Source organism: Podarcis pityusensis (assembly GCF_964106645.2).
Source record: "Podarcis pityusensis genome assembly, chromosome: 12".
Classification (NCBI taxonomy): Eukaryota; Metazoa; Chordata; class Lepidosauria; order Squamata; family Lacertidae; genus Podarcis; species Podarcis pityusensis.
The window spans coordinates 46,521,766-46,548,389 of NC_138037.1; the positions used below are offsets into that span (position 1 = coordinate 46,521,766).

A 26,624-nucleotide genomic window follows, 5' to 3' on the forward strand; every position below is an offset into this window, starting at 1 on the left:
CTTTGCAACCATAAGGGATTGCAGGATCCACTTTTGTTGCTCACCTGTCACGCCCCACACCGCAGGGATATGATTTCAAAGTGAAGGAACGTGCATAAATATTAAAGACTATTCCAAAAGAAAGTTAATGTGAGCAATAATTAAGAACACAAGAAGAGCCTGCAGGATCAGGCCAATGGCTCATTTAGTCCAGCTGGTCACCCATCATGGTTAAGTAGCTACGATAGCCTTATCCTCCATGAATTTGTCTAATCCTCTTTTAAATCTATTCAAGTTGATGCCCTCACTTTCTGTAATAGGAGTGAATCCAATAGGTTAGCTGTGTGAAGAAAGGCTTTCGTTTATCTGTCCTGAATCTTTAATAATAATAATAATAATAATAATAATAATAATAATAATAATAATTTATTTATACCCCGCCCATCTGGCTGAGTTTCCCCAGCCACTCTGGGCGGCTTCCAATCGAGTGTTAGAAACAATACAGCATTAAATATTAAAAACTTCCCTTTGGGAAATTCAGCTTCCTTGAATTTCCCAAAACTCTAGCCAGGGCTGGATTTAGGTTTGATGAAGCCCTAAGCTACTGAAGGTAATGTGGCCCTTTATATGTCCAGCTGTCCTTTTCGCTGTTTTCTATGTTGAATATATGCTATATGGTAATTTATGGCCCTAATAGGTATCTAAAGCCATTTGCACATAACAAAATATGTATTTTATCAAATTTGTTTGTTTTTTATCTTATATTTTGGAAATGTACATCCAGGTTTTTTCCCTTTAATTTTTTTGGGGGGCCCCCAAGGGAGTGGGGCCCTAAGCTATAGCTTGCTTAGCTTATACATAAATCCGGCACTGGCTCTAGCGTTGTGAGAAAAGCAGAAAAACCTTTCCTCTGTTGACTTTCTCAATGCCATGCCTAAACAATTTATACCATTTGTGACCAGAAAGAACACTCCACAGGACACACCCACATAATGTGCCTTAAATAGGCATTATCAGCATCGCAGCACCACATGTATGAGATACGATAGCCTGAGGGATGATAGCTACCTTGGGCTTACACAATGAGCATCCTTACTGGGAGGGATTTAAACTTGGGTTTTCCCAGACCTGATTCATCACCCTAATAATTACATATTGGCTCTCAACTTGCACTTCCTGCTTAGAAATCAGATATTTCTTCTGCTAACAACATATCTCTTTTCATTTTCATTCCCGTGCCACCCCAGCCTTGTGGACTCACTGAGTATCTGCGTCAACACAGCCGTAAGTACTGCCCGATTTTGAATTTTGATACCGAAAGGAGGAAGAACATCCTATACAGAGCCTGGTTAATATATTGACCACTTGCCTGCAATTACAATAAATAGTGGGGCTGAAAACCCTGGTTGGTTGGTTCAGTTAACAGTTTACAAAGGGCTATCCTCAAGCTAGCATTGTTGTTGTTGTTTAGTTGTTTAGTCGTGTCCAACTCTTCGTGACCCCATGGACCAGAGCACGCCAGGCACTCCTATCTTCCACTGCCTCCCACAGTTTGGTCAAACTTGGTAGCTTCGAGAACACCATCCAGCCATCTCGTCCTCTGTCATCCTCTTCTCCTTGTGCCTCCATCTTTCCCAACATCAGGGTCTTTTCCAGGGAGCCTTCTCTTCTCATGAGGTGGCCAAAGTATTGAAGCCTCAGCTTCAGGATCTGTCCTTCCAGTGAGCACTCAGGGCTGGTTTCCTTAAGGCTAGTGTTGGCATGATGCAATCTCATGTTGAGCTATGATATCCCAGGCAGTCATGGCGCATGCAAGTCATTCCTGCTCAAGAGAGCCTATACCACACAACTTCCTGTCCAGCCAAAACCATCCAGTTCAGGGTGGGCTGATTGGTAGTAGTGTGGCAGGGTTAGATCTGGGAAGGTGGGCTCCTGGGAGATTCTCTTGGGCCTTTGGCACTACATAAAACTGCATAGTATGTATATCAATTGCCAGCCCCAATAAACAGTTTTGTAGTGTAAATTGGAGACTCTGCCCACCAAAGATCCCCTTTTTATACCATGGAGTCTTTGCATGGGACACAATTTGATGTTTGAAAGTTGGCAGGGGGCGGACTCTGATCATCACATAAAAGCAAATGCACATTCATTTAATAATTGGATCTAATTGTTGTTTTGGATTATAATTTCTCCTGTATATTTCTATTTTGCAATCTTTACCTATTGTTGAAAATTAGGGATTAATTTATTTTATGATTTAAATTAACCTTATTATCCAAATGCATAGCACTCCTGATGGAGGCAGTTTAGGGAAAATGTGCCATTAATAACTGTGCTTTTCTCTCTTTTAAAGTTTTCAAGGGAATCTAATTTGGAACCATATCTTTTTCTCTCCTCTTTCTGTTTAGCTTGTTGGACGGGTGAGTATCGCACCTGTTGTTGTTGTTGTTGTTGTTGTTGTTGCTGCTGCTCCACTTCCAAACCAGTGCTTTTAAAGCATTGCTCCACATGGCAGTATTTGCAGTATTTCTAGGTAGTAATAATAACAAATAATAATAATTTATTATTTATACCCTGCCCATCTGGCTGGGTTTCCCCAGCCACTCTGGGCGGCTCCCGACAGAATATTAACAACACAATAAAACATCAAACACTAAAAATGTCCCTAAACAAGGCTGGCTTCAGATGTCTTCTAAAAGTCAGATAGTTGCTTATTTCCTTGACATCTGATGGGAGGACATTCCACAGGTCAGGTGCCACCACCAAGAAGGCCATCTGCCTGGTTCCCTGTAACCTCACTTCTCGCGGTAAGGGAACCACCAGAAGGCCCTCACAGCTGGTCCTCCGAGGCTGAATGATGGGGGTGGAGGCGCTCCTGTTTAGAGCTTTAAAGGTCAGCACCAACACTTTTAATTGTGCTTGGAAACGTACGTAGTGTGTGATCCAGGCTGAATTAAGCCCATTTTAATCCCTAATGATTTTAATAGAACAGCCAAACACTTGCTTACATCTCTCTCATTAAAACAAATGGCGTTTCTCAAAAGTATTGATATTTGATTGGCTGGTGCCCTACGTCAATGCAAACATTTAGGGCATCGTTCCGCCAAAATGCATACGTTGTTTGCTTTCAAAATTATTTTTAACATGCTACTCAGTACTTTATTTTGCATTCTAGGAACACCGGAGTGCCCGGTATATCCGACAGACTTAGTATTTGCCTTGGATGTGTCTCAAGACACTACACCCCAGATATTTGAGCAGATGAGAGAGATGGTCATAGCAGTTGTGAACAATACCCAGATAAGGGAAAGCAACTGCCCAGTGGGAGCCAGAGTCGCCGTTGTGTCCTACAACTCCAATACCCACTATCTGATCCGCTTCTCGGACTTCCACAACAAGCAACGTTTGCTGCAGGAGATAGCTCAGCTTTCTTACCAGAGGTCAACCGGCAGACGGGACACTGGCGCATCCATGAGGTTCGTGGCCAGGAATGTTTTCAAGAGAACTCTCCCAGGTGCTAACATGAGAAAAGTTGCTGTCTTCTTCAGCAACGGCCCATCAGACAATGGAGATTCTCTCAGCACAGCAGTCCTGGAGTTCAGCGCCTTTGACATCCACCCAGCGGTCATTGCTTTTAAAACTATCCCTAGCATCTATCGTGCTTTTGCGGTAAGAAACTATTGCCTCTTTCTTCCTTGCGTTCGGAACTGTCTCTTATATATATATATATATATATATATATATATATATATATATATATTAGTTTTAACATTTAATTATAAAACATACCACAAAACGTCACCACTTGTACAATCTTTTTTTGGACTTCCATCAGCGCCTCTGATGATCCACCGTTTTAACCGCTTTTTATGCATTTCTTAAGTTCATATTGCCTTTAATTATCTTAACTAACCATCCTCCCCTTAGTCCATTTTTGCAATAGTTCCAATAATTCTCCTCACAAAACTTCTTGCAAACCTACAAACGTAGCCTGATCATCACAAATACTTTCCATATAATCTGTAAATTTACTCCAGTCTTCCGTGAATTTCTGGTCCCGCTGATTACGAATCCTTCCTGTTAGTTTATCTAGTTCTGCGTAGTCCATTAATTTCATCCTCCATTCTTCTTTCGTCGGTAATTCTTCTTACTTCCGTTTTTGTGCCAATAAGGTTCTTGCTGCTGTTGTTGCATAAAAAAACAATTTACATTCCTTTCTATTTATGTCACTTCCTACAATGCCCAGTAAAAATGTTTCTGGTTTCCAGAAGCATTCAGAACTGCCTCAAGGGCTTCACTGCACATTGGACCTTTTAAACATCGAGGAAGTTTTACAAGTTGGACCGTTGCAATGAGTGCTGTGCTGAAAGTCGCCCTTTATTTTTGTAAAACTCCCCACCTGGCACCTCCATACAAGCGTCTGTTTGTTTTCTCGCTCTTTTACTGGTGCGAGAAAATCTCTGTGGAATTTCTTGGGAGGATGCTGGGGTTTAAAAGGGCTGTACTGGCACATTTCTCAGCTACCTGTACCATCCAATAAGCCCATGAGAGGATAACATCATGACGTTACTGTCATTGAATTCTACTCAATATCGATCCAGAGTAGATTCCAGTGTATAGTTAGCAGAGTAAAAACTTAAAACACGTTGCAGGATTCCCCCAAAATAGACCAGAGGCAATTGTATTTCATCCTGTAGAGCTTTACTGCTACTGAAGGCAAATGGTCACAAATCCATTATTGGCACTGTCCATAAGAAAACCAGTTGCAATAATAATAATAATAATAATAATAATAATAATAATAATAATAATATAATTTATTATTTATACCCCACCCATCTGGCTGGGCTTCCCCAGCCACTCTGGGCGGCTTCCAACAAAATATTAAAATACCGTAATACATCAAACATTAAAAGCTTGTTTAAGTATTGTACTTGGGCAAAAAAAATGAGAGGCACAAATACAAGATGGGTGACACCTGGCTTGAGAGCAGTACATGTGAAAAGGATCTAGGAGTCTTGGTTGACCACAAACTTGACATGAGCCAACAGTGTGATGCGGCAGCTAAAAAAGCCAATGCAATTCTGGGCTGCATCAATAGGAGTATAGCATCTAGATCAAGGGAAGTAATAGTGCCACTGTATTCTGCTCTGGTCAGACCTCACCTGGAGTACTGTGTCCAGTTCTGGGCACCACAGTTCAAGAAGGACACTGACAAACTGGAACGTGTCCAGAGGAGGGCAACCAAAATGGTCAAAGGCCTGGAAACGATGCCTTATGAGGAACGGCTAAGGGAGCTGGGCATGTTTAGCCTGGAGAAGAGGAGGTTAAGGGGTGATATGATAGCCATGTTCAAATATATAAAAGGATGTCATATAGAGGAGGGAGAAAGGTTGTTTTCTGCTGCTCCAGAGAAGCGGACACGGAGCAATGGATCCAAACTACAAGAAAGAAGATTCCACCTAAACATTAGGAAGAACTTCCTGACAGTAAGAGCTGTTCGACAGTGGAATTTGCTGCCAAGGAGTGTGGTGGAGTCTCCTTCTTTGGAGGTCTTTAAGCAGAGGCTTGACAACCATATGTCAGGAGTGCTCTGATGGTGTTTCCTGCTTGGCAGGGGGTTGGACTCGATGGCCCTTGTGGTCTCTTCCAACTCTATGATTCTATGAAAAGCTTCCCTAAACAGGGCTGCCTTCAGACTTACAATAACTTATAATAAGGCTAAAACTTAACACTAAACATACTATGTACAGAACACCACACCAGAAGGAAGAGAGATAGAAAGAGAACGTGAAATCCAGGCTCCTTCTGGCCTTATTATTATAGTCAGCATGACCTTGACAGAAGAGATAAGAGAACCAGTTTAAGCCAGCTGTACTCAGCTTCTCTGAAAGAATAACCCAAACATCATGAACCATCTGCTTGTTTCTTTCACGCAGAGAAGCTTCCAGAACCCTCTTGAATTAATTAGAATAGGAAAGATCTCTACACATCAGATCAATACTTTCTGCACTAAGAAATGCAAACTGACAGTTTCATCCTCCTGGGAGCTTTCTGGGAAGCATGGACGAGAAAGGGGGACTGATGTGGGCAGGGTCACAACTCTCACCATCTGCCTGATAAGTTATACATCTATTTAAATCTTATATTCTTTCAGATAGGTGACACAAGACTGTTTCAAGTTATTCAACCTGAGAGAGATTATACTCCAGCCTTACAAAGACTTCAGTCGTGTGTACTTTGCTATGGTGAGAGCACATGAAAACAGCATGCGAACCAAACTTCCATCCAGAGTTTCTCTTCTCCCCGCACATATTGTATTATTAAAACGACTGTGTTTCCATTTCCAGACAAATGCAAACCAGATAGCTCTTGCTTCCGCGCTGAAACCCCCCGTGCTCGGGGCTATGTGGACGCCGCTTTCATTTTGGAAAATTCAAGGAAAATAAGCCCGGTGGAATTTCAGAAACTGAAAGATTTTCTAAGCGCAGCGCTCGACAGCTTTGACATCTCTGCTGAACCAGAGACCTCTTTGACAGGGGACAGGGTGGCTGTGTTGAGCCATGCTCCACCAGAATTCAGGCCCCGAACCCAGAGGAGCCCAGTAGAGATCGAGTTTGACTTTTTGACTTACGGCAGTAAACTACGAATGAAGAGACACATCCAGGAGTCTATCCAGCAGCTAAATGGAGCGGCTGCTGTTGGACATGCCATACAGTGGACCGTTAGCAACATCTTTTCTGAGGCACCCAACAAGAGAAAATACAAGGCTATCTTTGTTGTTTCTGTTGGAGAAACAAGTCGATGGGACAAGGAAGTGCTCAGGGATGCAGCTCTGAGAGCCAAGTGCCTGGGCTACGCACTCTTTGTGGTTTCATTAGGAGATGAATATGACGATGTGGAAATTGAAGAACTAGCAAGCCTGCCCCTGGAACATCACTTGGTGCAGCTTGGACGAATTCACAAGGCTGAACTTGGATATGCAGTGAAGTTTCTGAAGCCATTTCTACGCCTCCTTAAGAGTAAGTCCTTCTACTGTTGCTGACTTTGCTTTATATAGAGAAAGAGCTTTGTGTTTACAAGGGAATCCCTTAAATGCTTCCAGATGACAAGGAACCAATTCAGTCCAGCATTTATTCCTAGTGTTTACTGAGGCATCTGGAAGAATCATACATTCTTAGAAATAAAAATTGTGTAATTGAATATTGGGCGAATGAGTGATCTGATGTTGAATTGTAGTTGGCTTTTCAGACCTTTGGGCTAAAGTAAGCTTTCATAGTGACAACACCTATTATTTAAGGTTGTTACAGCCTGAATGGTTTGTCTGAATATGATTCCCAGGCCAAACAATGCTGAACGGGGGACTTTCAAAGTTTGCCAACCGCATTTCTGCCACTCCCAGTGGAGTCAGAGCTGTGCTGTTCACGAAACCCTTCAGTGAATGAGCCCATTTTTATTTTTAAAAAATAAGAGCTAAATTTAAAGCCCCTAATGTCTGAACTTGTTTCCTCCCATCTTGCACCAGAATGATGATGAAAAAGAGAAATATAAAGTATCAAGGACATATCCAGGTCACAGGCTAGCTTGAGTTTGGCAGGCCTCGAGATTGCGCTTGCCAAATATTGGTAAGCCTGTGATAAAAACACATTATAGATTACACAGCCTGTTGAATGCCCCCAGCTTTGTGAGCATTTTACAACGCCAAAGGAAAAGCAATTGTGCAAGTCCCCGACAGATGGTTCGTTTCATTTTGGTTCCAGATGCTGTGTAATCATTTGGAAAATTATTACGGTTAGACATAGCAGTTAGTGGTACAGAACATGCTTTGCATATACAAAATTCAGACTCTTTCATCTCCATTGAAAGGATCTCCATTAAGAAACTCAGGCAGCAAAGGCAGGGAAAACCTGTACTGTACTTGAGACCTTGGAGAGTCACTGCCTTTTGGAGCCAATATTGCTCAGTGAGATAAGCCAGTACAAAAAGATGCTTATATCTGAGCAGGGGCTGAGCAGGTGTCCCTGCAACAATGAAGTCTGCTTCACACAACTCAACTGTCCCGAATTAAGCAGGACATCATGGATTTGCAGAAGCTGCCGCAGCTTCTGTTTGAAGTCTGTGATGTCTAGCTACTGCCCCCTTGTCTCTTCTTCCTCCTCTGGGACAGCCTCCGCCATAGGCTTCACTGCCATTGTGGCCAACCACTACCACCACCGCCATATTCCCAGAAGCAGGTGAAGCGCATCTAGGAGAACACTTCTGGAAGCAGGCGTACCACTTCTGGTGCCTGTGGCGAGGCTGAGTAGGCCGCAAAAATAAGCGGCAAGTAGGTCAAGGCCTAGCTGTGGCGGTGGCAAAGGAGGAGGAGGAGCCAGTAAAGGGAAGGCTGTGGCGGGAGGGGGCAGCTGGGGTGCAAAGATTGGGAGGGGTTGCTGGGAGAAAGAGGGCACGAATTGGGCAGGGTGTGTGTGCAAAAAGAGTACACAGACTGGGTGGGGTGTGGCAGAAAGCGTGCACAGATGTCCCCAAAAGTTGGACTGTTTGCTGCTTCCTTTGGCAGGGTGTTATGTACTGAAGTTTTCACCCTGGGCCAGCAGGGGGATAGATAGTTTTCACTCAGGTCCACATATGCAAATAAGGGGTTGAAAATGACATTCAGTGATTAGATAGTTACAGAAAGTGGTTACTGTTGCGTTGTAGTGGAGTTCTATATAAGCAGGCTGGCTGAACCCTTCAGTTCAGTTCTGTTCTGGCCTGTGAATAAACAAGAGCTGTTTGTGTCGTCTTATATGTTCACCCACAACTTAATACAGAGGATGGAAGACTTCACCCAACCTTGTTTGCTAAGTGTTTGTGTGAAAAGGACTGCAGTTCATTTCTCGCATCATAGCTCTGCTTATCATTTCCCACCTATTGTGCCATATGTCTTGACAGGTGAAATGAACAAGTATCCGCAAGCACAGCTCAAGAGAAAATGTACAAGCATTAGTGCACAAAGGCCTCTGTATGGTCCACCCAAACGCATGTGAGTTTGTTTCCAGACATTACTTTTCCACTTTGATATATATCCACTCGTATATCCATGACCTACACTCTTATGGGAGCTGTGCTGGCCTTCAACTAAGTCTAAATGAGTAGCAAGTCTGACTCACATAAGATCACGTTTGCTTTGTGTGTATTGTTACACCAGGAAACAACGGCTGATCGTGGCTGTTGGTTTTGCTACACAGAAATGACCGCTCTCCACATTGCCATCTCTTGCCAATCGTGCAGGAGAAACAGAGAAGCATCAATATAGTAGCACTGGCAGCTGTAATGCAAGGCTTGGAGATGAGCTTCAGCTCTCATGCAACAGCTCTGATCCTGTACCCGTCAGCACCTTACCCTGTATACCCCATCGAAAAAGAAGGGGGATATAACAATTGGCCGCTAGTAATGACCGCTCCCCGCATTAAACGGGGGGCGCACTTTGCGTGGACGCGCGCAGCCCCTGGACCCGATGCGTCTCCATCAGCATAGACTTGGCTTTGCCTCCCACCCTCTGGTGGGATACCTGGAGGTCTCCGCCTACCTCAGTCAGTTGTCCAATCCCACCTGGGGGAAGCGTTGCCAAGGAGACCAGGCCAGGTAGGGGAGGGACTACCTGCCCACACAATAGAGGGACGACCTTACCTGGGAATCCTCAGTTGACTCCAGAGCTTCTCCCACCCTACCCACCCTCAGTTAAGTCTTATTTTGCAGGTTAAGCTTTTCTTCACAGGTATGCAGGCGCTGCTACGTCAAGGTCGCTGTTGAAGGGCCGGAAAGGAATTCCCCTGCATTGGCAGGTTTTGCCTTTCCTGTAGCAAAACATCACAACTTTGGCGGTATCAGGCCTTGGGCGGAATCCTTTAGTCTATCTTCCTGAATGGGAGAGGCGTGTAGCGGTGACCCACACCCCCTTCCTCTTTGCAGCGGTGATATTAGGGTTCCCCATTAAAGGGGTTTCTGAGGGGAGGCTTTGGCCATACGCCGAGAGGTCGTCATTGCTCTCCCCTGCGACGGCGGCATAATGGGGGCGGCTATCTCTACTTGAACATATGTTCTCCAGAGCCGGCCCATCCCCCCCAAACACTGGATAACCCTGATGTTCCCCCGGCTGGGGACTGGGGAGGGATAACGCCCAATGCCTGAGCCAAGGTCTACCCACATCTGAAATATAAGAAAGTTGTGGCCAATTTAATCCCATAACATGTTGTCTTGAGTAGTTATTCCACATGGGTTTGGGGGATTCCGCCTGTCCAAGCAAAACGTTGGATGGAGACGGGGAAAGAGTAGCTTTACTTCAAAGCAATTCTGTGCTAATCCTCTGCATTACATTAGAACCTTTGCACACACATTGATCCCAGACTCTGTTTTCTTGTTGCATACCTAGTTTTGCTGTTGACAACACTATGTCAAATGGAGCTACGCTTCTAGATGCCGAATCTGCTTTTTGGGAGCCCACACCATATGATTTTGTGACCCCTGGAAATCCCTTCAGCAGTGGACAACAGATCATTGTAAGTAGACTTTCTTTGTCCCATAAAGATGCTTTAAAAAAACAAAACAAATAGAATTATTCTTGCCGTTCCATGTAGCATTGACTGATGACTTGCCCTTTTGGTCAGCCCCCATTCCATGTGTAGAGAGCTTTTTAAAAAAAACATATTTTTTATTTGATTTTTACAAATTCATTCACAGAAGCAGTATGATTACAAATAATAAAGTTTACACAAGATTCTTCCGAATCTCAAGACTTCCCTCCTCCCCTCCGTCGGTTCTTTAAATAACTTTTTTGTTTTAACTGCATATTATAAGTCCAGCTAACTTACACTCCTCCATTGTATCCAAAATCTATGTATCATTGCAAGAGTTATGTAAAGCCTGCCAAAGAGTTCAAGTGTTTACAGTGGTCTTTCAGATACAATATTTATTTGTCCCATTCCTTGTTGCAGTTCTGATCCTCCTGATTTCTGATTTTCCTGATCAATCTTGCCATCTCTGAATAGTCCAATAGTTTCATCTCCCAGTCTTCCCTAGTAGTTATATTGTTGTATTTCCAACCCTGGGTAAGAAGTATCCTCGTAGTCGTAGCGTACATAAACAGTCTTTTCAGATATTTTGGTATCTCTGCACCTACAATTCCTAACAAAAAGGCTTCTAGTTTTTTTACAAAAGTTATTTTAATTTTTTAAAAAATTCTTTGCGTATCATTTCCCAGAATTCCTTTATCACTTTGCAGTTCCACCACATATGATAGAAGGTGCCTTCCTTTTCCTTACATTTCCAACAAACATTTCCATGGGTAGAGAGCTTTACCTGCTGAGCATCGACTGCATCATGCCCTAAAGTTCAGCAGGTAACATTGTTCTCCTTCCCTTTTCAGGTACCTGGAAATTAGCAACGTGTTTGGGTTGGAAAATACCGGTATGCCTCTGCAGCAACTTGAGAAGTACTGCACTTCCATTTCTATTGCCGTCGTCGTTGCTAATGACTTTGCTCATTGATTCATTTGTTCAGGAACTGGAAACAAATCTCTATTAAAAACAAAGACAAACTGAAGGCAATTTTGGGAAGGTGCAAAGTGATGGTTCTGACAAGACAGGCTGAAGAATGAAATAGGTTTTCCTGTACATTAGAAGGTTTGCATCTGTGAATCCACCTCCTGCTTGTTTTGAATTTCCTTTAGAAGAGTGAAAATTATGGAGCGTAGAAGCCACAATTCCTTTGTTGTTTCCAGAGGTTTTCTGGCTTTTAGCCTAATCAATGCACAAACTGATGTGCTGTATTTTGTAGTTGGGAACTTGCTAACCTATCCAGCACTGTTGAGTTTGCTATATGGAATATGTCCATACTTGCAAGTGTCTCTTAGCTGTGACATCATCAGTGATAGTTCCCTCGTTTCCACTTGCTCAGACCTGAACCATTTTTAATAACTCTTCTTAAAAGTTCGTTTTGTTTCCTGATTGTGTTTGTTAGTGTCCTTGGATAGCTGTGCTCTCTGAAGACAGTCCAGCCAAAAAAAAAATATTGAATGCCAATCTGATGTTGTAATGCAATAGCAGTGGAAGGTTGCTTTTTTGTACGGCTGATTCTTTAATTTTGTGCTCATTTTGTACATGGGATGATATGATGTTGTGTGGGGATTTACTCATTTCACTGTGACACTCGTTTCTAATCTGCACTTTGGACTTGAGGTAACGGGAAACGCATGCCGTGCAAGTGTCAAATGGGCTGAGTCAGCACACTGAAACCTTGTCCCCCATCAGGGATGCCTCTTTCGCTCTATCCCAGATAGCTCAGTGGTTGTGGATTATAAAGGGGCTACAAATCGATGCAAGAATGTGTGCAAATAAAGTTGATCTCGGAATCAAAACGGGTGAAATTATGCTTCGTGTACCTGAGCCACTTCTGTGTCTTCAGTCCTATAAGAAGGGACAGCTTGATAGTTAGAACTACCGGCAAAAGAAAGCACTTCCAGATGGGCTTTGTGGTGGGATGAGTGTTCCTCATGGTGCTATGTGATAACACATATCTATTATCTTGTTTTAAAAGAAATAAAACACAACCCAAATACAAAGAGAGAAGCTCTTCTTGCAATTCATTGGAACACCCTGTGCCAATACAAGCTGCACTGTCTGAAGGACCATAGCTTCCCCCACCCCAAAATAAGAGAACACCATAAATAGAATTTTTTTTCTCACCACTGCCAATGCCATATTTTGTGACAGTAGACTTGGGCGGTTGGGGAAGGGGGCAAAGGCGACCTTTTGGAAATTGGGCTGAAAAGGGGCAGGGGATGCTGAAAGGAAGGCAAATCAGGAGGAGATATTCATGGGCAGCAGGGTTTACTAGAAAGGATAAACCCTTCGTTAAATTTAATTGCTCTGTTTCCATGAGTGGTAACGGAGCTGCAACAATGACCAGCCCAGGGGGCCTCCAGGTTTCTCAGTCTCATGATGTGCCATTGCCCCAGAAGTACTCTCAAGGGAAATAATAATAATAATAATAATAATAATAATAATAATAATTTATTTATACCCCGCCCAACTGGCTGGGTTTCCCCAGCCACTCTGGGTGGCTCCCGACAGAATATTAATAACACAATAAAACATTAAAAACTTCCCTAAACTGGGCTGCCTTCAAATGTCTTCCAAAAGTCAGATAGTTGTTTATTTCCTTGACATCTGATGGGAGGGCGTTCCACAGGGCGGGTGCCACTACCGAGAAGGTCCTCAGCCTGGTTCCCTGTCACCTCACTTCTTGCAGGGAGTGAACCGTCAGAAGGCCCTTGGAGCTGGACCTCAATGTCCGGGCAGAACAATGGGGGTGGAGATACTCCAGGTATACTGGGCTGAGGCCGTTGAGGGCTTTAAAGGTCAGCACCAACACTTTGAATTGTGCTCAGTACTGGGAGCCAATGTAGGTCTTTCAGGACCGGTGTTAATATTGTCTCTGCAGCCGTTCCCAGTCACCAGTCCAGCTGCCACATTCTGGATTAGCTGTAGTTTCAGGGTCACCTTCAAAGGTAGCCTCACATAGAGCGCATTGCAGTAGTCCAATGGCAGCTGCCACTCGCCAGGTGGGGTACCATCTTCCTCTCCCCCAGCACTTCTGGTGCACCACTGTGGCATGGCATGGTGTCATTCCAATGGGGCATTTAAGGGGGTGTACACAGCATCATCACAGCCTAGGACTTGCCGATCAGAAGGTCAGCGGTTCGAATCCCCGCAACGGGGTGAGCTCTTGTTGCTCGGTCCCTGCTCCTGCCAACCTAGCAGTTCGAAAGCACGTGAAAGTGCAAGTAGATAAATAGATACCACTCCAGTGGGAAGGTAAACGGCGTTTCCGTGCGCTGCTCTGGTTCGCCAGAAGCGGCTTAGTCATGCTGGCCACGTGACCCAGAAGCTGTATGCCGGCTCCCTTGGCCAATAAAGCGAGATGAGCGCCGCAACCCCAGAGTTGGTCACGACTGGACCTAATGGTCAGGGGTCCCTTTACCTTTACACAGCATCATTATCATTTATTACTTATACATCCTTTGGACATCTCTATTTTCATCAGAGAAATGTTGGAGAGTATGGAGTTATGTGACCCCCTGAACTAAGGAGATAAAGAATACAACCTTTAGTAGACATCTGATGGTAGTTTCCCTTTATAGGGAAGTTATTTAATCTTTTATTATGCTTTTGTCTATGTTGGAAGCCGCTCAGAATGGCTGGGGCAACCCAGTCAGATGGCTGGTGCATAAATAAGAAAATTATTAGGATTATGGAATAGGACGTCCCTATATTCATCGGATAAATGTTGGAGGGTATGAAATCTACGCCTCAACATACAAACAAAATTGACATCAGGTGACACAGGCTCGGAATCCTGCTCTCCAGATCTGGGGAACATTGGTCAGCCCAAAGGTCACATCTCACTTTCTGGGGGGCGGGGGGGGCGGCTACATGGCAGTGGTGGGCGGGGCCAGAGACAAAAGTGGGCGGAGCTATGGAAGTGAATCTTACCTTTGTACAGTAAACTCATTTCTTCACATTCCCCCACTCTCACCTATCTTCCCATTAACACAAGAAGCATTATCGGATCTCAAGGGCATATTCCAGTGAGGCAGAAAAACTCAAGGGCCGTGTAAAGATGTTTCCCATCCCTCTGGAATTTAAACAAGGCCATGTGGCTGTAAACAATCCTCAGGGCCTCCTCCCTCCCCATCATTCTACATGATTTTATTAGATGTGAAATTTAAACACATACATCTGTTAACATGTCAAACTGGGATGATGTATTTGCTTAAGGGCTCCACCTTGGGATTATTTTTAAACTAAAGGATGAGTAAAAATCCCTTAAATAAACCAAATAAATCACTGTATCATTCTGAAGCGTAAAAAAAAAAAAAAAAAGGGTGAGCGGAAGGAGGACGTTTAATTCCAAAAATATTCACACAAAAGATTTTTTTTGCTTCAAACGGCCCAACCATTCCAGCTCACCCAATTCATCCGAAAGTTTTATTGGACACCCTCCACCCCTCAATCCCACATCCTCCAGCTGATAAACATCCCGATACTTTAAACATCATTGTGCCTTAGTAGGTCACTTTTTATGTGAGTTGGATTTCTACGCCACATTATAATGTTTGTAGACAGAAACCACACAGATCCTGCTGATTACTGTACTGTACTATCAATGCGGTGTGTGCCTCAGCTACGGGGCTACAGTGATGAAACAATCTGGTCTGAAACATAGGGGGAAATGTTGAAGACTAGGTTTGCATCTATTTTTTTTTTTTATGGGGTGCAGTTGTGAGGAGTACATGGGATTTAAAACATGCTAGGGTTGGTATATTGTGAATGAATGTTTCAAAGAGGATGCTGTTTGTGCAGCCTGCCACACAGCTTTGGCACACAGGAATGATCCAAACTCTTTTTATTTTTTCATTATTAGGTATACAGGGATTTGAATATACATGAACAAAAGTGCAACCATTTTATCGTTCTTTCTCATTCGCTCAAGTAAATAAAAAAAACAAAGTCAGTTTACATAAATATTGTTGATGTAACAGATTTCTTCATGTGATAATAAACCATCTGTTAGACTTCCAAAGAATAACATGGTCAGAAGTTAAGCGTGATGCCTTCATTTTAAACTGCATTTGCTTGGTTGTTTCAGAAAAACACTGCATGAGTCACTCTACTTTAATACAATGGCAGGTTCTGAAAGGACCACTGGTCACCGTCATGAGCTTTACAATCCATCATTTATGTTCTCGAAACAATTCTTCAAAAGAGACTCAATCCCGTCCTGTTTCTCTTTATTACCTGTATTTACAGTTCCTATAGGTCAGTGCAACTTTTACTTCCACACTTTGACAATGCCATCTCGTGATGCAGTAACTATAAATCCTTGAGTTGTCTGAAAAGTAGCAATGTCTGTGATAATGTCATGATGCCCAACTGGTAAAGACTCGGGACCCCTTCGAGGAGTTTCATCCGTGGGGCCCACCTTCTGCTTGTTTTGAATTTCCTGTTGAAAAGGGAAAATGGTGAAACGTTGATGACTAAATCCTTTTGGTTTCAGGTGCTTTCCTGTTTTGCATTGTATTTAACTGTTTTTATTGAAAGGTAAAGGTAAAGGGACCCCTGACTGTTAGGTCCAGTCACGGACGACTCTGGGGTTGCGGCGTTCATCTCGCTTTATTGGCCGAGGGAGCCGGTGTACAGCTTCCGGGTCATGTGGCTAGCATGACTAAGCCGCTTCTGGCGAACCAGAGCAGCGCACGGAAACGCCATTTACCTTCCCGCCAGAGCGGTACCTATTTATCTACTTGCACTTTGACGTGCTTTCGAACTGCTAGGTTGGCAGGAGCAGGGACCGAGCAACGGGAGCTCACCCCGTCGCGGGGATTCGAACTGCCAACCTTCTGATTGGCAAGTCCTAGGCTCTGTGGTTTAACCCACAGCACCACCCACATCCCTGAAAGGTGCTTTCCTGTTTTAAGCCCAACAAGTGCATATTGGATACACTCTTTATTTTGTTACATGCAAAACTGACAGTGAATCCGGAGCTGTTGAGTTTGCTATGCGGAGTATGAATGTGCTCACAGATAGCTACTGCCTGCAGTGACAGCGGAACAATTCCCACTTTCCCAGGTCTGGGAATGAGACTTGCGAGCAACTATACCTGAACAACTTCTGTGCCTTCAATGATCTTCCTATAATAAGACACAGATGGGCTGCTTGAACTTCCAGCAACAATGTAGGACCTCTCAGGGTATGCTAAATCCCAGAACCTGCAAAGAACAAAGGCGACAATATAAAACCTAAAATCTTTGACTAGAATCCTTCCAGGCTTTAAAACAGCATTGCAGCTATCATAAGGAGAGCGGTATAGGGTCACATAACAGGCCTGTCTAGCCTTACATCAGGTGACTAGAAAATTTTATTCTATAAGGTACTTGGGGGGTATATTTCTATTTCAAAGCCTTACAGTTTGGTGTTCAGCAGGTTTACACAAAAGGGAGAAGTTTATGTCCCATATACAGAATGGTTGAACACACACTAAATCTGGTAGGTTCCCTCCTCCCACCAACCAGTTTGAATCAATATGTTAGTCAAATAAATTCTGAACCTTACAAGATTGTTTTTTGTTTTTTTTACTTCATACGGGATTTTTATGCAGAAAAGGAAACTCTAGCTTCTGTGGTGGTGAGATATCATCATTTATTAGATTTTACCTTATCTTCATGTCTGAACCTGCTGTCAGTAATATAGGATTTCCATCTGCTGGGCTGCAGTATATTCCATGAACACTATGAGGTGAAGGCTAAAGGGGGGGGGGGAATAGGTTTTTTTTCAACAACTGGTGTTAAAATATGCTAACTTTTAAAAACTGAGTTATCTTAATTAACAATCATGTCATTAAGGCACTAATCCTGAACACATAGCTGTAGCTTCTAATGAAAGACATTGAACTTCGAATTACAACTATAAACATTTTTTTTTGTTTTGTTTTGTTTTTAAAAAATCAAATTAATCGTTTTAAATTTTGTATCCACACATTTACATTTGATTATTTACTTAATACCAAAGACAATTTACAAGTTATGAAATAAACTGAAATCTCAGGATAGAAAACAATACGAGGAGAATAAAAACAGCTGCTGAGCATTTAGCAAAAGAAAAATATTCAAACAGTAGTAGATAAAAACACTAAGGCTGCAACCCTGCTCTTATTCACAAGTATGTAAGTCCCACTGGTCCCCATAGGTCTTACACCTGGGTAGACGTGTATAGGTTTGAATGCTTGCAATCTTATGCACACTTTCTCAAGAGTAAGCCCCAATGATGACAGTGGTACTTACTTCCAAGTAAGCTAGGGTTGCTGCCATATGTCAGGATTTCTCCATTGATTTGGCCAATTTCCCCTTGGACACTGCTTGCGACTGCAGTATTCCAGATATATCCGGGAAATTCGGGACATATGGCAAGTCTAAAGTAAGCAAATAGGGGCTAAAACAGAGACAGGTCAGAGTGATAGCCAGGCTTTTACGTTTCAAAATGGGGCTCAGCAACTGCCTCTTCATCCAAGAATCTATGTGTAATTCAGTGCCTGCAAGCATATAATTCAGCCTGCAAGCTAAATGATTTAGTCTGTAATCTACATCTTCAGACCGAGTCTGAATGCAAACCTTAAGGTTATTTTTTTTAATCCCCTCTGCATCATCTTCCCAACTTCTGCTTCGTGTATTATCCAGCCTAATGAAGAGTTCTGAGAAACTGAAAGCTTACATCATTTTGTTTGGTACCACTATCTGGGCTTAGTACACTTGCCCCAAGCTACGCAGGACTTTATAAGTTAACATCAGTGCTTTGAATTGCACCCAGAAGTACACAGGAAGCGCTTTCAGAATTGGCGAAATGTATTTTGCTTAACCCAGTATAGATAATACATCTCTTCCCAACTGAAAACATAAAACTTTGGCATGATGGGCATTTAATATCCACCAAAGGACTAAAAACTACATAGGCCTGCTTTATTCTGCTCAAAACTTTACAATCAGAAAGCCAAACCTGATGTTCTGAAAGAGGTGGGGCATTGCTGGCCCATAACGTGAAGCGTCTGTCGCCTGTTTCCATATCCCACATGGAGACTTCATTATTGCCTTGAACAGCTACGGAAAAGCCATGGACAACCGTTATAAACCAAAAGTGCAGGAATGGGGGCAGACTTACATCTTAGGGTTTATTTCTTGAATTGTAGTCTAGCAATATAAAAGGGATGAGGAAAGCGAGTTACTTGGCTGCTGACAGCACTCATTAAAATAAATGCATGTGAAGACTGTCCCTTAGCAACCGCTGGAGAATGCCCTCACTTATTCCGACTAAACCTCAGGAAGAACTTACAGTACAGTGGAACAGAATCCCATAAGAAAACCTTCCTTGGAGGTTTTTAAGCAGAGGTTGGATGGCCATCTGCCATTTTGCTGGTGCTCTGATAGAGAGAGAAAGAGAGTGAGCTCTACCTGCAATCACCCATGACTGAGAGAGGGGATGCATAAGCAGGCGTCTGATCCGTGCTCTGGAAGGATGGGAATGGCTAGAGATGGGTAACTGAAATCTCATGTCCCAGCATGCCATGGTACCACTGCTTGTACCTTGTAAAGAAAAAGAGACTATCAGCAGCAATCCTAGCCCTACTGACCAAGGAGTAAGCCCCATTAAATTCAATATTTACTTCCGAGTAGACATGTAGGGACGCGGGTGGCTCTGTGGGTTAAACCACAGAGCCTAGGACTTGCCGATCAGAAGGTCGGCAGTTCGAATCCCTGCGATGGGGTGAGCTCCCATTGCTCGGTCCCTGCTCCTGCCAACCTAGCAGTTCAAAAGCACGTCAAAGTGCAAGTAGATAAATAGGTACCGCTCTGGCGGGAAGGTAAATGGCGTTTCTGTGCGCTGCTCTGGTTTGCCAGAAGCGGCTTAGTCATGCTGGCCACATGACCCGGAAGCTGTACGCCGGCTCTCTTGGTCAATAAAACGAGATGAGTGCCGCAACCCCAGAGTCGGTCACGACTGGACCTAATGGTCAGGGGTCCCTTTACCTTTACCTTTAGACATGGTTAAGACTGTAGTTAATGACATTTTAAGCAATGTCCACTGGCCCTGATTATACATATACTGTACCAGTATGCCTAAGGTTCAAAGACATCTTTGATTTCCGCTAATCACTTACACTTTTTATCTTTCGCAAAGAGATTTAGTGCACTTGCCCCTTGTAACAGCCCTGCATAGCAACTTACTGGGAAACCAAGAACGAGAGGACATGATTTGCCCAGATTAAATCCGTAACAGAAAATGGAGTTGACGTCAAATCCACCCATCTCTCCGGCAACCTAACTAAACTGCCCCTCTTGAAAGCAAGGATGTTGCAGTCATTCCCCACAAGACCTTCACAAAGAGCAATTTTATTTATATGGTGATTCTAAATACATGTAATTATTTAATGGGGGAAACACAAAATGCATCTTACCAATACAAAGCCAGCATTGATGTATGTCTACAGCAAATGAGGTTATAAGTCCCAACCGTAAATCATGCTTCAATGTCCAGGCATTATTAGAAGATCTCAGGTCCCATCCCACTAAGGAACCATTCACAGTGGCGTAAGCCAACACTGACTGGGCTCCTGAATTGAAGTGATGCATGTCGACGACACAGCCATCGTCCCTCTGATCTAAAAACCTGAGTAAAGGAGATGACAAGATGGGTATAATTCATTGAAATGTCACAGGACTTCAAATTGTCCACACTCTTGCTTCTTTTGCCTATAGCCTTCCACTCTGCTCTCGTTTTGGTGATGCATATTTGGCTGGAACTACTAATTCTGGATCTGAATGGAGATTCTGTACCTAGTTATAGCAGATACTTGTTTTATCATTCATGCCCCAAGTATTCATTCAGCCCTCTCACAAATCTTGGAAAAGAATGACCTCCCTGGCAGGAAAAATGAGAGGGCAGTGTAACACCAGCAAAATGTTCTCTGCATGTCTCTATCTTCCCCAGGGCCCACAATAAACTCAATATCTGAATGAAGGAACTCGGGTGTAGCAGAGGTGTAGCCAGTGTCGGATTTACGTATAAGCTGAACAAGCTATAGCTTAGGGCTCCACTCTCTTGGGAACCCCCAAAAAAATTAAAGGGGAAAAAACTGGATGTACATTTCCAAAATATAAGATAAGTTCAACAATTACTTTGATAAAATACATATTTTGTTATGTGCAAATGGCTTTAGATACCTATTAGGTCCATAAATTACAGCATATATTCAACAACAAAAAACAGCGACAATTTGTTGTTGACAAAGGACAGCTGAACATATAAAGGGCCCCATTACCTTCAGTAGCTTAGGGCCTCATCAAACCTAAATCCGGCCCTGGGTGTAGTACCTAGACACATTCAGGAGAATAAGGTGGCAAGAGTAGACTATACCATTTCAGGCTTCTAATATGAGCCTGCTAGTGAGCCCAGCAGATACCCAATGGGATGCGTCAAAGGATTGATAAAAACCTGCTTTGTATTGGATGGATCTTAGGAGACTTGGGTAGTTTTGAAGCTTCAATCCCAAGAAGTTGAATAGCTCCGTTATCTGAAGCTACAGCCAAGTAATGAGAACCCTGGCAAAATGTAAGCGTCATCACACGCCCTCCAATCCGGGAATATGTCAAGATTGACCTGTCGTAGGAAGCAGAAAGGACATAGTTCAAAGACTGCTAGATTCTAAAAATCTACACAAATTGAACAGTAAGGTCCAATGAAATATCAAATAGACAACTAAATTTAAAACATATCCTATCAAGGCTTGTTCTACAGAATCCTGGGAATTTGCAGTTTTGTTAGGAAAATGAATATTTTCTGTTAAGAGATCCCCTTTTCCATCAACTTGGGAGAGAAATTACAAGTTAGATCACCTGATATAATATCAGCTGCGTTATGATTGGATAGGAATATATTTATTATTTGAATTGGGGGAGGGAGACACGAACAGTGACACAGCAAGTACGTTTTACATAGTAAGCAATCAACGAGTTGCATTTTCCATTCAGTGAAGTTGTTTGTCTTAACCCAACTGGTCCCTGCAAGTGTTCAGTAGTCCTTCATTTGGTTAGGAGAATAAGTGACTACTATTTTCTGGAATTTTTGTTTCTTTTTCCTTTTTAATCTGGAAGGGGTGGGTATGTGAAATAACAGCTACAGACTCCCTATATCTGAACATCCCACTCTGCAGCTCCTTAATTTATGTTGCTGCTGGAGAGGAGCAGCATTCCAAAGCCTGGGAGTAAAGATTCACCTACTTCCTGGGCAAAAATTGTGATCCATCCCACTTAACTCTTCAGCACCTCTTTAACAATAGACATTTAGCTTGTCTGCAGAAAGCATTATCCTATGATTTTTTTTTAATGGTTGCTTTGGCTGTGGTTTGAACAATTCACTTTTAAAAAACAGATTTTGTTTTGCCCCCATTCAGTCTATCCCCCAGACCATGTAATTCCTGAGATTGTGAAACCTTAGGGAACAGAGCTATAGGTGTTTAAACACAGTGCTATAAGCCACGCTGAGCCCATGTGATATTTATTTTACTTCAGCTCTTCATTCACTGTTTAAACACTGAAGAGTCGAAGTGGATAGAGATAGAGCAAGATAAGTAATACATATAAATGAATAAAGGGATGATGTAAGTCAAAGGAAATGTAATTTTAAAATGCTGGATTTTGTTATTTTAGTAACACATCTGAACAGTAACATCCAAGAGGATTTCAAACACCATTGCCAATGAATAAAAAATAAAAAATAGTGAGCATGCGTTCTTAACCTTATATCCCAGATGGTAGCAAAATACTTGTGTTGGTGCAAAAGTTTTAATCTTATTTATTTATTATTTATGAGTATCCTGCCATCCTGTGGTGTTATGCATTACCTAGTAGTAGTCGTCTTGCCCTCCATTTTCTGACTGTTCCAGATTTTCACTGTTCCATCATTTGAACATGTGGCAAAAATTGAATGTTCATCAGAAACTCTAATGCGGTTCACAGCAGACTTATGCTCATGAAGGTGAGCAACCAGAAGTCCTTTAGGATGCCATCCTAAGGAAAGCAACAGAATTTTTCCCCATTAATATCAGCGGTGAAGCAAACACATGCAGGAGTTCCTTTTGCAAAATGCCTCACGCATGGGACTCTAGACTGTGACAACTGTATATATCAGCAATTACTAGATCAGGATAAACATGTAATATATTTGAAAGTGAACAGGAAATGCAAGATTTACTTTTCAAATTGTTTTATAATGCTTTGTCTTTTTGACAAAGTTAGCATCGTTACTTTTGAATGGACAGGAGCTTGTTTAAATATTTCAGAAATGTGCAAAGAATTAGAATGCATTTGGCCAAGAAATTTAACTAGACTCTCAAGCCAGTAAACATCTTGCATGTTATTTGCATCTAGGAATGTCATATGCTACATGGAGACTAATGAGTTATAGGATTAGGATTACGTGTCATATATCACTTATCCCATGAAGGATAAATGTTGCCATGTTTCTGGCTCTCTTTTCTCACAGATGGAAATCTAAAATATATCTTAGCAGTTTTACAATGTGGATGCACTTCAATTCCAAATTCATCACTGAGGAGACAACTATTCAAAGGCCTTATTTTATGTACTGGGCAGCATACAGAATTATTCATTTAGCACGTTCTTGTTTGGCTGTCAGGTGGCAATGAAAAACAACTGCTTCCACAAGCTTCTGATGATTGCAATGTCTGCTGTTTTATGACAGTATTTAAGTTTTGTAAACGGGTGTGACACCCCATTATGATGAAAAGGTATGGTGTGAATATTTTAAGCAAATTAATACAAAACTAATTGTGTGTAAAGTAATTCAAAAGTGTCCACACAAGTAGATATTTTGTACCTGCAAAGGACCAGGACACATACTTGTATATATACTATTATGTTACGTAGCATGTTCTCTTTTAAACAAGATTGCAAGTTTCCCGCTTGGCTCTGCCTACTACAGTTGACAGAGCTACCTTAATTTTTGTTTGTTTGTTTCTTCACATGCCACCTAACAAAGCTAAGTTCCAAACTACATTCAGACAGCACTGGTTCAGCAGCTCTGTAGCAACGACATGCAAGTGATGTTTGACAAACTATAGTAGTAATAATAATAATAATAATAACAACAATAATAATAATAATAATTTATTTATACCCCACCCATCTGGCCAGGTTTCCCCAGCCACTCTGGGCGGCTTCCAACAAAATATTAAAATACAGTAGTGCATCAAACATTAAAAGCTTCCCTAAACAGGGTTGCCTTCAGGTGTCTTCTAAAAGTCTGGTAGTTGTTTTTCTCTTTGACATCTGGTGGGAGTGCATTCCACAGGGCGGGTGCCACTACCAAGAAGGCCCTCTGTTTGGTTCCTTGTAACTTGGCTTCTCGCAGTGAGGGAACCCTCAGAAGGCTCTCGGCGCTGGACCTCAGTGTCCGGGCAGAACGATGGGGGTGGAGACGCTCCTTCAGGTATACTGGACCGAGGCCGTTTAGGGCTTTGAAGGTCAGCACCAACACTTTGAATTGTGCCCGGAAACATACTGGGAGCCAGTGTAGGTCTTTCAAGACCGGTGTTATATGGGCTTGGCGGCCTCTCCCAGTCACCAGTCTAGTTGCCACATTCTGGATGACTTGTAGTTTCTGGGTCACCTTCAAAGGTAGCCTCACATAGAGCGCATTGAGGTAGTCCAAGCGAGAGATAACTAGAGCATGCACCACTCTGGCAAGACAGTCTGCGGGCAGATAGGGTCTCAGCCTGCGTACCAGATGGAGCTGGTAAACAGCTGCCCTGGACACAGAATTGGCCTGTGCCTCCATGGACAGCTGAGAGTCCAAAATGACTCCCAGGCTGCGCACCTGGTCCTTCAGGGGCACAGTTACCCCATTCAGGACCAAGCAGTCCTCCACACCTGCCCGCCTCCTGTCCCCCCAAAACAGTACTTCTGTCTTGTCAGGATTCAGCCTCAATCTGTTAGCCGCCATCCATCCTCCAACCGCCTCCAGACACTCACACAGGACCTTCACTGGTTCTGATTTGAAAGAGAGGTAGAGCTGGGTATCATCCGCATACTGATGAACACCCAGCCCAAACCCCCTGATGATCTCTCCCAGCGGCTGCATGTAGATGTTGAAAAGCATGGGGGAGAGGACAGAACCCTGAGGCACCCCACAAGTGAGAGCCCAGGGGTTTGAACACTCATCCCCCACCACCACTTTCTGAACACGGCCCAGGAGGAAGGAGCGGAAGCACTGTATAACAGTGCCCCCAGCTCCCAGCCCCTCAATCTACAAGCCACTAAAACCCCATTCAGGCATTACACTCATAAGTAGAGCAGAACAGCAGGAACAAGTGCACTACCTCCACTCCCACCAAGCTGGAGGCTGACCTGTCCGCAAGCAAGGAGCCTCCTCCACTTGTGAAGTCTCCCCGTGTAATACAGAGCCCTGGTTTCCTGCTAACATGTTCTATTTCTTTGCAAGCAGACCAGCCAAATTGGACTTCAGAGGACACAATAAATAGAAATACAACCCCATGCCAGTATACCTTGGTGTTTGCAGGGCTGAAAGGGGTCAGTTCGGTGCTACCCTCATAGCAGCTCTGGCGGTATGTCAAGAGTATAGCAAGTATTACCTGGAGGCGGTGGCTTGCTCTCCCATTCTGCATTCTCCATCATCTGCTTGGCAATTCTTTCTGCGTTGCACTGTTCACGTTTCTGCTGTATCAGCTGCTGAAGTTCCGTTTTACAAGTAGTAATGCGCAGCTGGTATGTGGAAGGCGAAGCTATATTGCTTAACACTTGTATGGTTGGTTTTCTGGCTTGGACAACAGTTCCATCTGCTGCCTGAAAGGAATAAGCCCAGTCACGTTTAGAAAACACGATCCGTGTTTTATGTTTCAAAGGAAAGGGCGACATCCTCTCTTCTATAATTCAAAACCAGCTTCTGCATCAGAAATCAACTTTACAGGCAGCGGCTGTTTTGCACGGGGTTTCCATTCCCGATCCCCACACGTGTTGGCAGAGTGTGCGCCAGCCCACCCCGGCCCATATTTGGGCCACTTCCAGGTGTGTGTGATCACGCATCAACCAGATGCATGTGAAACAGCCGCTGCCTGTACTCCAAACTACCATTTTACTAATTTATTGCTTGTTTAATTTTATTTATTTATATCCTGGATTTTTCCCAGTCAGATCCCAAGCAAGCCCAGGTAAACAAGACAGATTTTGCCTGACTCTTTAAAGACAGAAAAGTTGGTGCAAAGTGAGGCACAGGTGGACCACAACCATAGAAAACGACCTCCCCAGTAGGCAAAGCTCAGGTGCTGAGGGCGCCCTGAAAAGGATCTCTACGGATGATCTCAAATATAACTTCCAGAAGGATAGCTGTGTTAGTCTGCTGTAGCAAAACCAGCAGAGAGTCTTGTGGTACCTTAAACGCCAACACTTTTATAATGAGAAAAGCTTTTGTGAACTGCTTTATCAGATGCATGAAATATGTGTATGTATATGTGTATGTGTGTACACGTACACACACACACACACACACACACACACACACTTGTCAATTCAGTGTTACATGGGGTAGGGGGGACAACAACAAAAAGAAGTGCGTTCAGGGGGAAATTAAACATAAAAACAACAGATGCCCATGATAACCTAATGCAAAAATATTTTGACTGTTTGATCAGACTCTGAGCTGCTCTATGGAGCTGTAAACTTCACCAAGCAGGGGTGACACCACTGATCCCACTCACAGGTTCATTTAGCCCAAGACACAGGTCAGTCAAGAGTTCTGTATCTTACTAGTGGGTTGTTGGCTTGACAATTCTCTTCAACATCTGATTCACCCCACAACATCCAAATCAAAAGCTGATTTGAGTTCAGAAGTTGTAGTTTCAGGACTATTAATCTTGTTTAAAAATATTATTTATTCATTATTAATTAAATTTATAAACCGCCTTTCAGCTGGATATCACAGGGCAGTTTATAGTATAAAAAAATAGATCCAGAGTCTATT

General features: G+C 43.0%; 2 protein-coding genes across 3 annotated transcripts in view; one reads left to right on the top strand and one right to left on the bottom strand.

The window, feature by feature from the left end:
• The window catches only part of LOC308459338 (collagen alpha-6(VI) chain-like), a 75,110-nt gene extending 62,734 nt beyond the window's left edge, over window positions 1–12,376 (top strand). For both annotated transcript variants that reach the window (XM_080974528.1, XM_080974529.1), the window contains 8 exons: window positions 1,227–1,263; window positions 2,388–2,399; window positions 3,155–3,648; window positions 6,137–6,227; window positions 6,330–7,001; window positions 8,914–9,004; window positions 10,394–10,520; window positions 11,387–12,376. In XM_080974528.1, coding sequence (XP_080830654.1) covers window positions 1,227–1,263; window positions 2,388–2,399; window positions 3,155–3,648; window positions 6,137–6,227; window positions 6,330–7,001; window positions 8,914–9,004; window positions 10,394–10,520; window positions 11,387–11,401 — 1,539 coding nt within the window. In that variant the 3' untranslated portion in view covers window positions 11,402–12,376. The remainder of the gene's footprint in view (window positions 1–1,226; window positions 1,264–2,387; window positions 2,400–3,154; window positions 3,649–6,136; window positions 6,228–6,329; window positions 7,002–8,913; window positions 9,005–10,393; window positions 10,521–11,386) is intronic.
• A 3,033-nt stretch (window positions 12,377–15,409) lies between these two features.
• Window positions 15,410–26,624, bottom strand: part of PIK3R4 (phosphoinositide-3-kinase regulatory subunit 4) — a 34,631-nt gene continuing 23,416 nt past the window's right edge. Inside the window, exons 12-20 of the mRNA XM_080974564.1 lie at window positions 25,240–25,450; window positions 22,471–22,636; window positions 21,063–21,227; window positions 20,026–20,237; window positions 19,022–19,153; window positions 18,570–18,670; window positions 17,234–17,322; window positions 16,681–16,789; window positions 15,410–16,023 (exon numbers count right to left, since the gene is read on the bottom strand). Coding sequence (XP_080830690.1) covers window positions 15,853–16,023; window positions 16,681–16,789; window positions 17,234–17,322; window positions 18,570–18,670; window positions 19,022–19,153; window positions 20,026–20,237; window positions 21,063–21,227; window positions 22,471–22,636; window positions 25,240–25,450 — 1,356 coding nt within the window. The 3' untranslated portion in view covers window positions 15,410–15,852. The remainder of the gene's footprint in view (window positions 16,024–16,680; window positions 16,790–17,233; window positions 17,323–18,569; window positions 18,671–19,021; window positions 19,154–20,025; window positions 20,238–21,062; window positions 21,228–22,470; window positions 22,637–25,239; window positions 25,451–26,624) is intronic.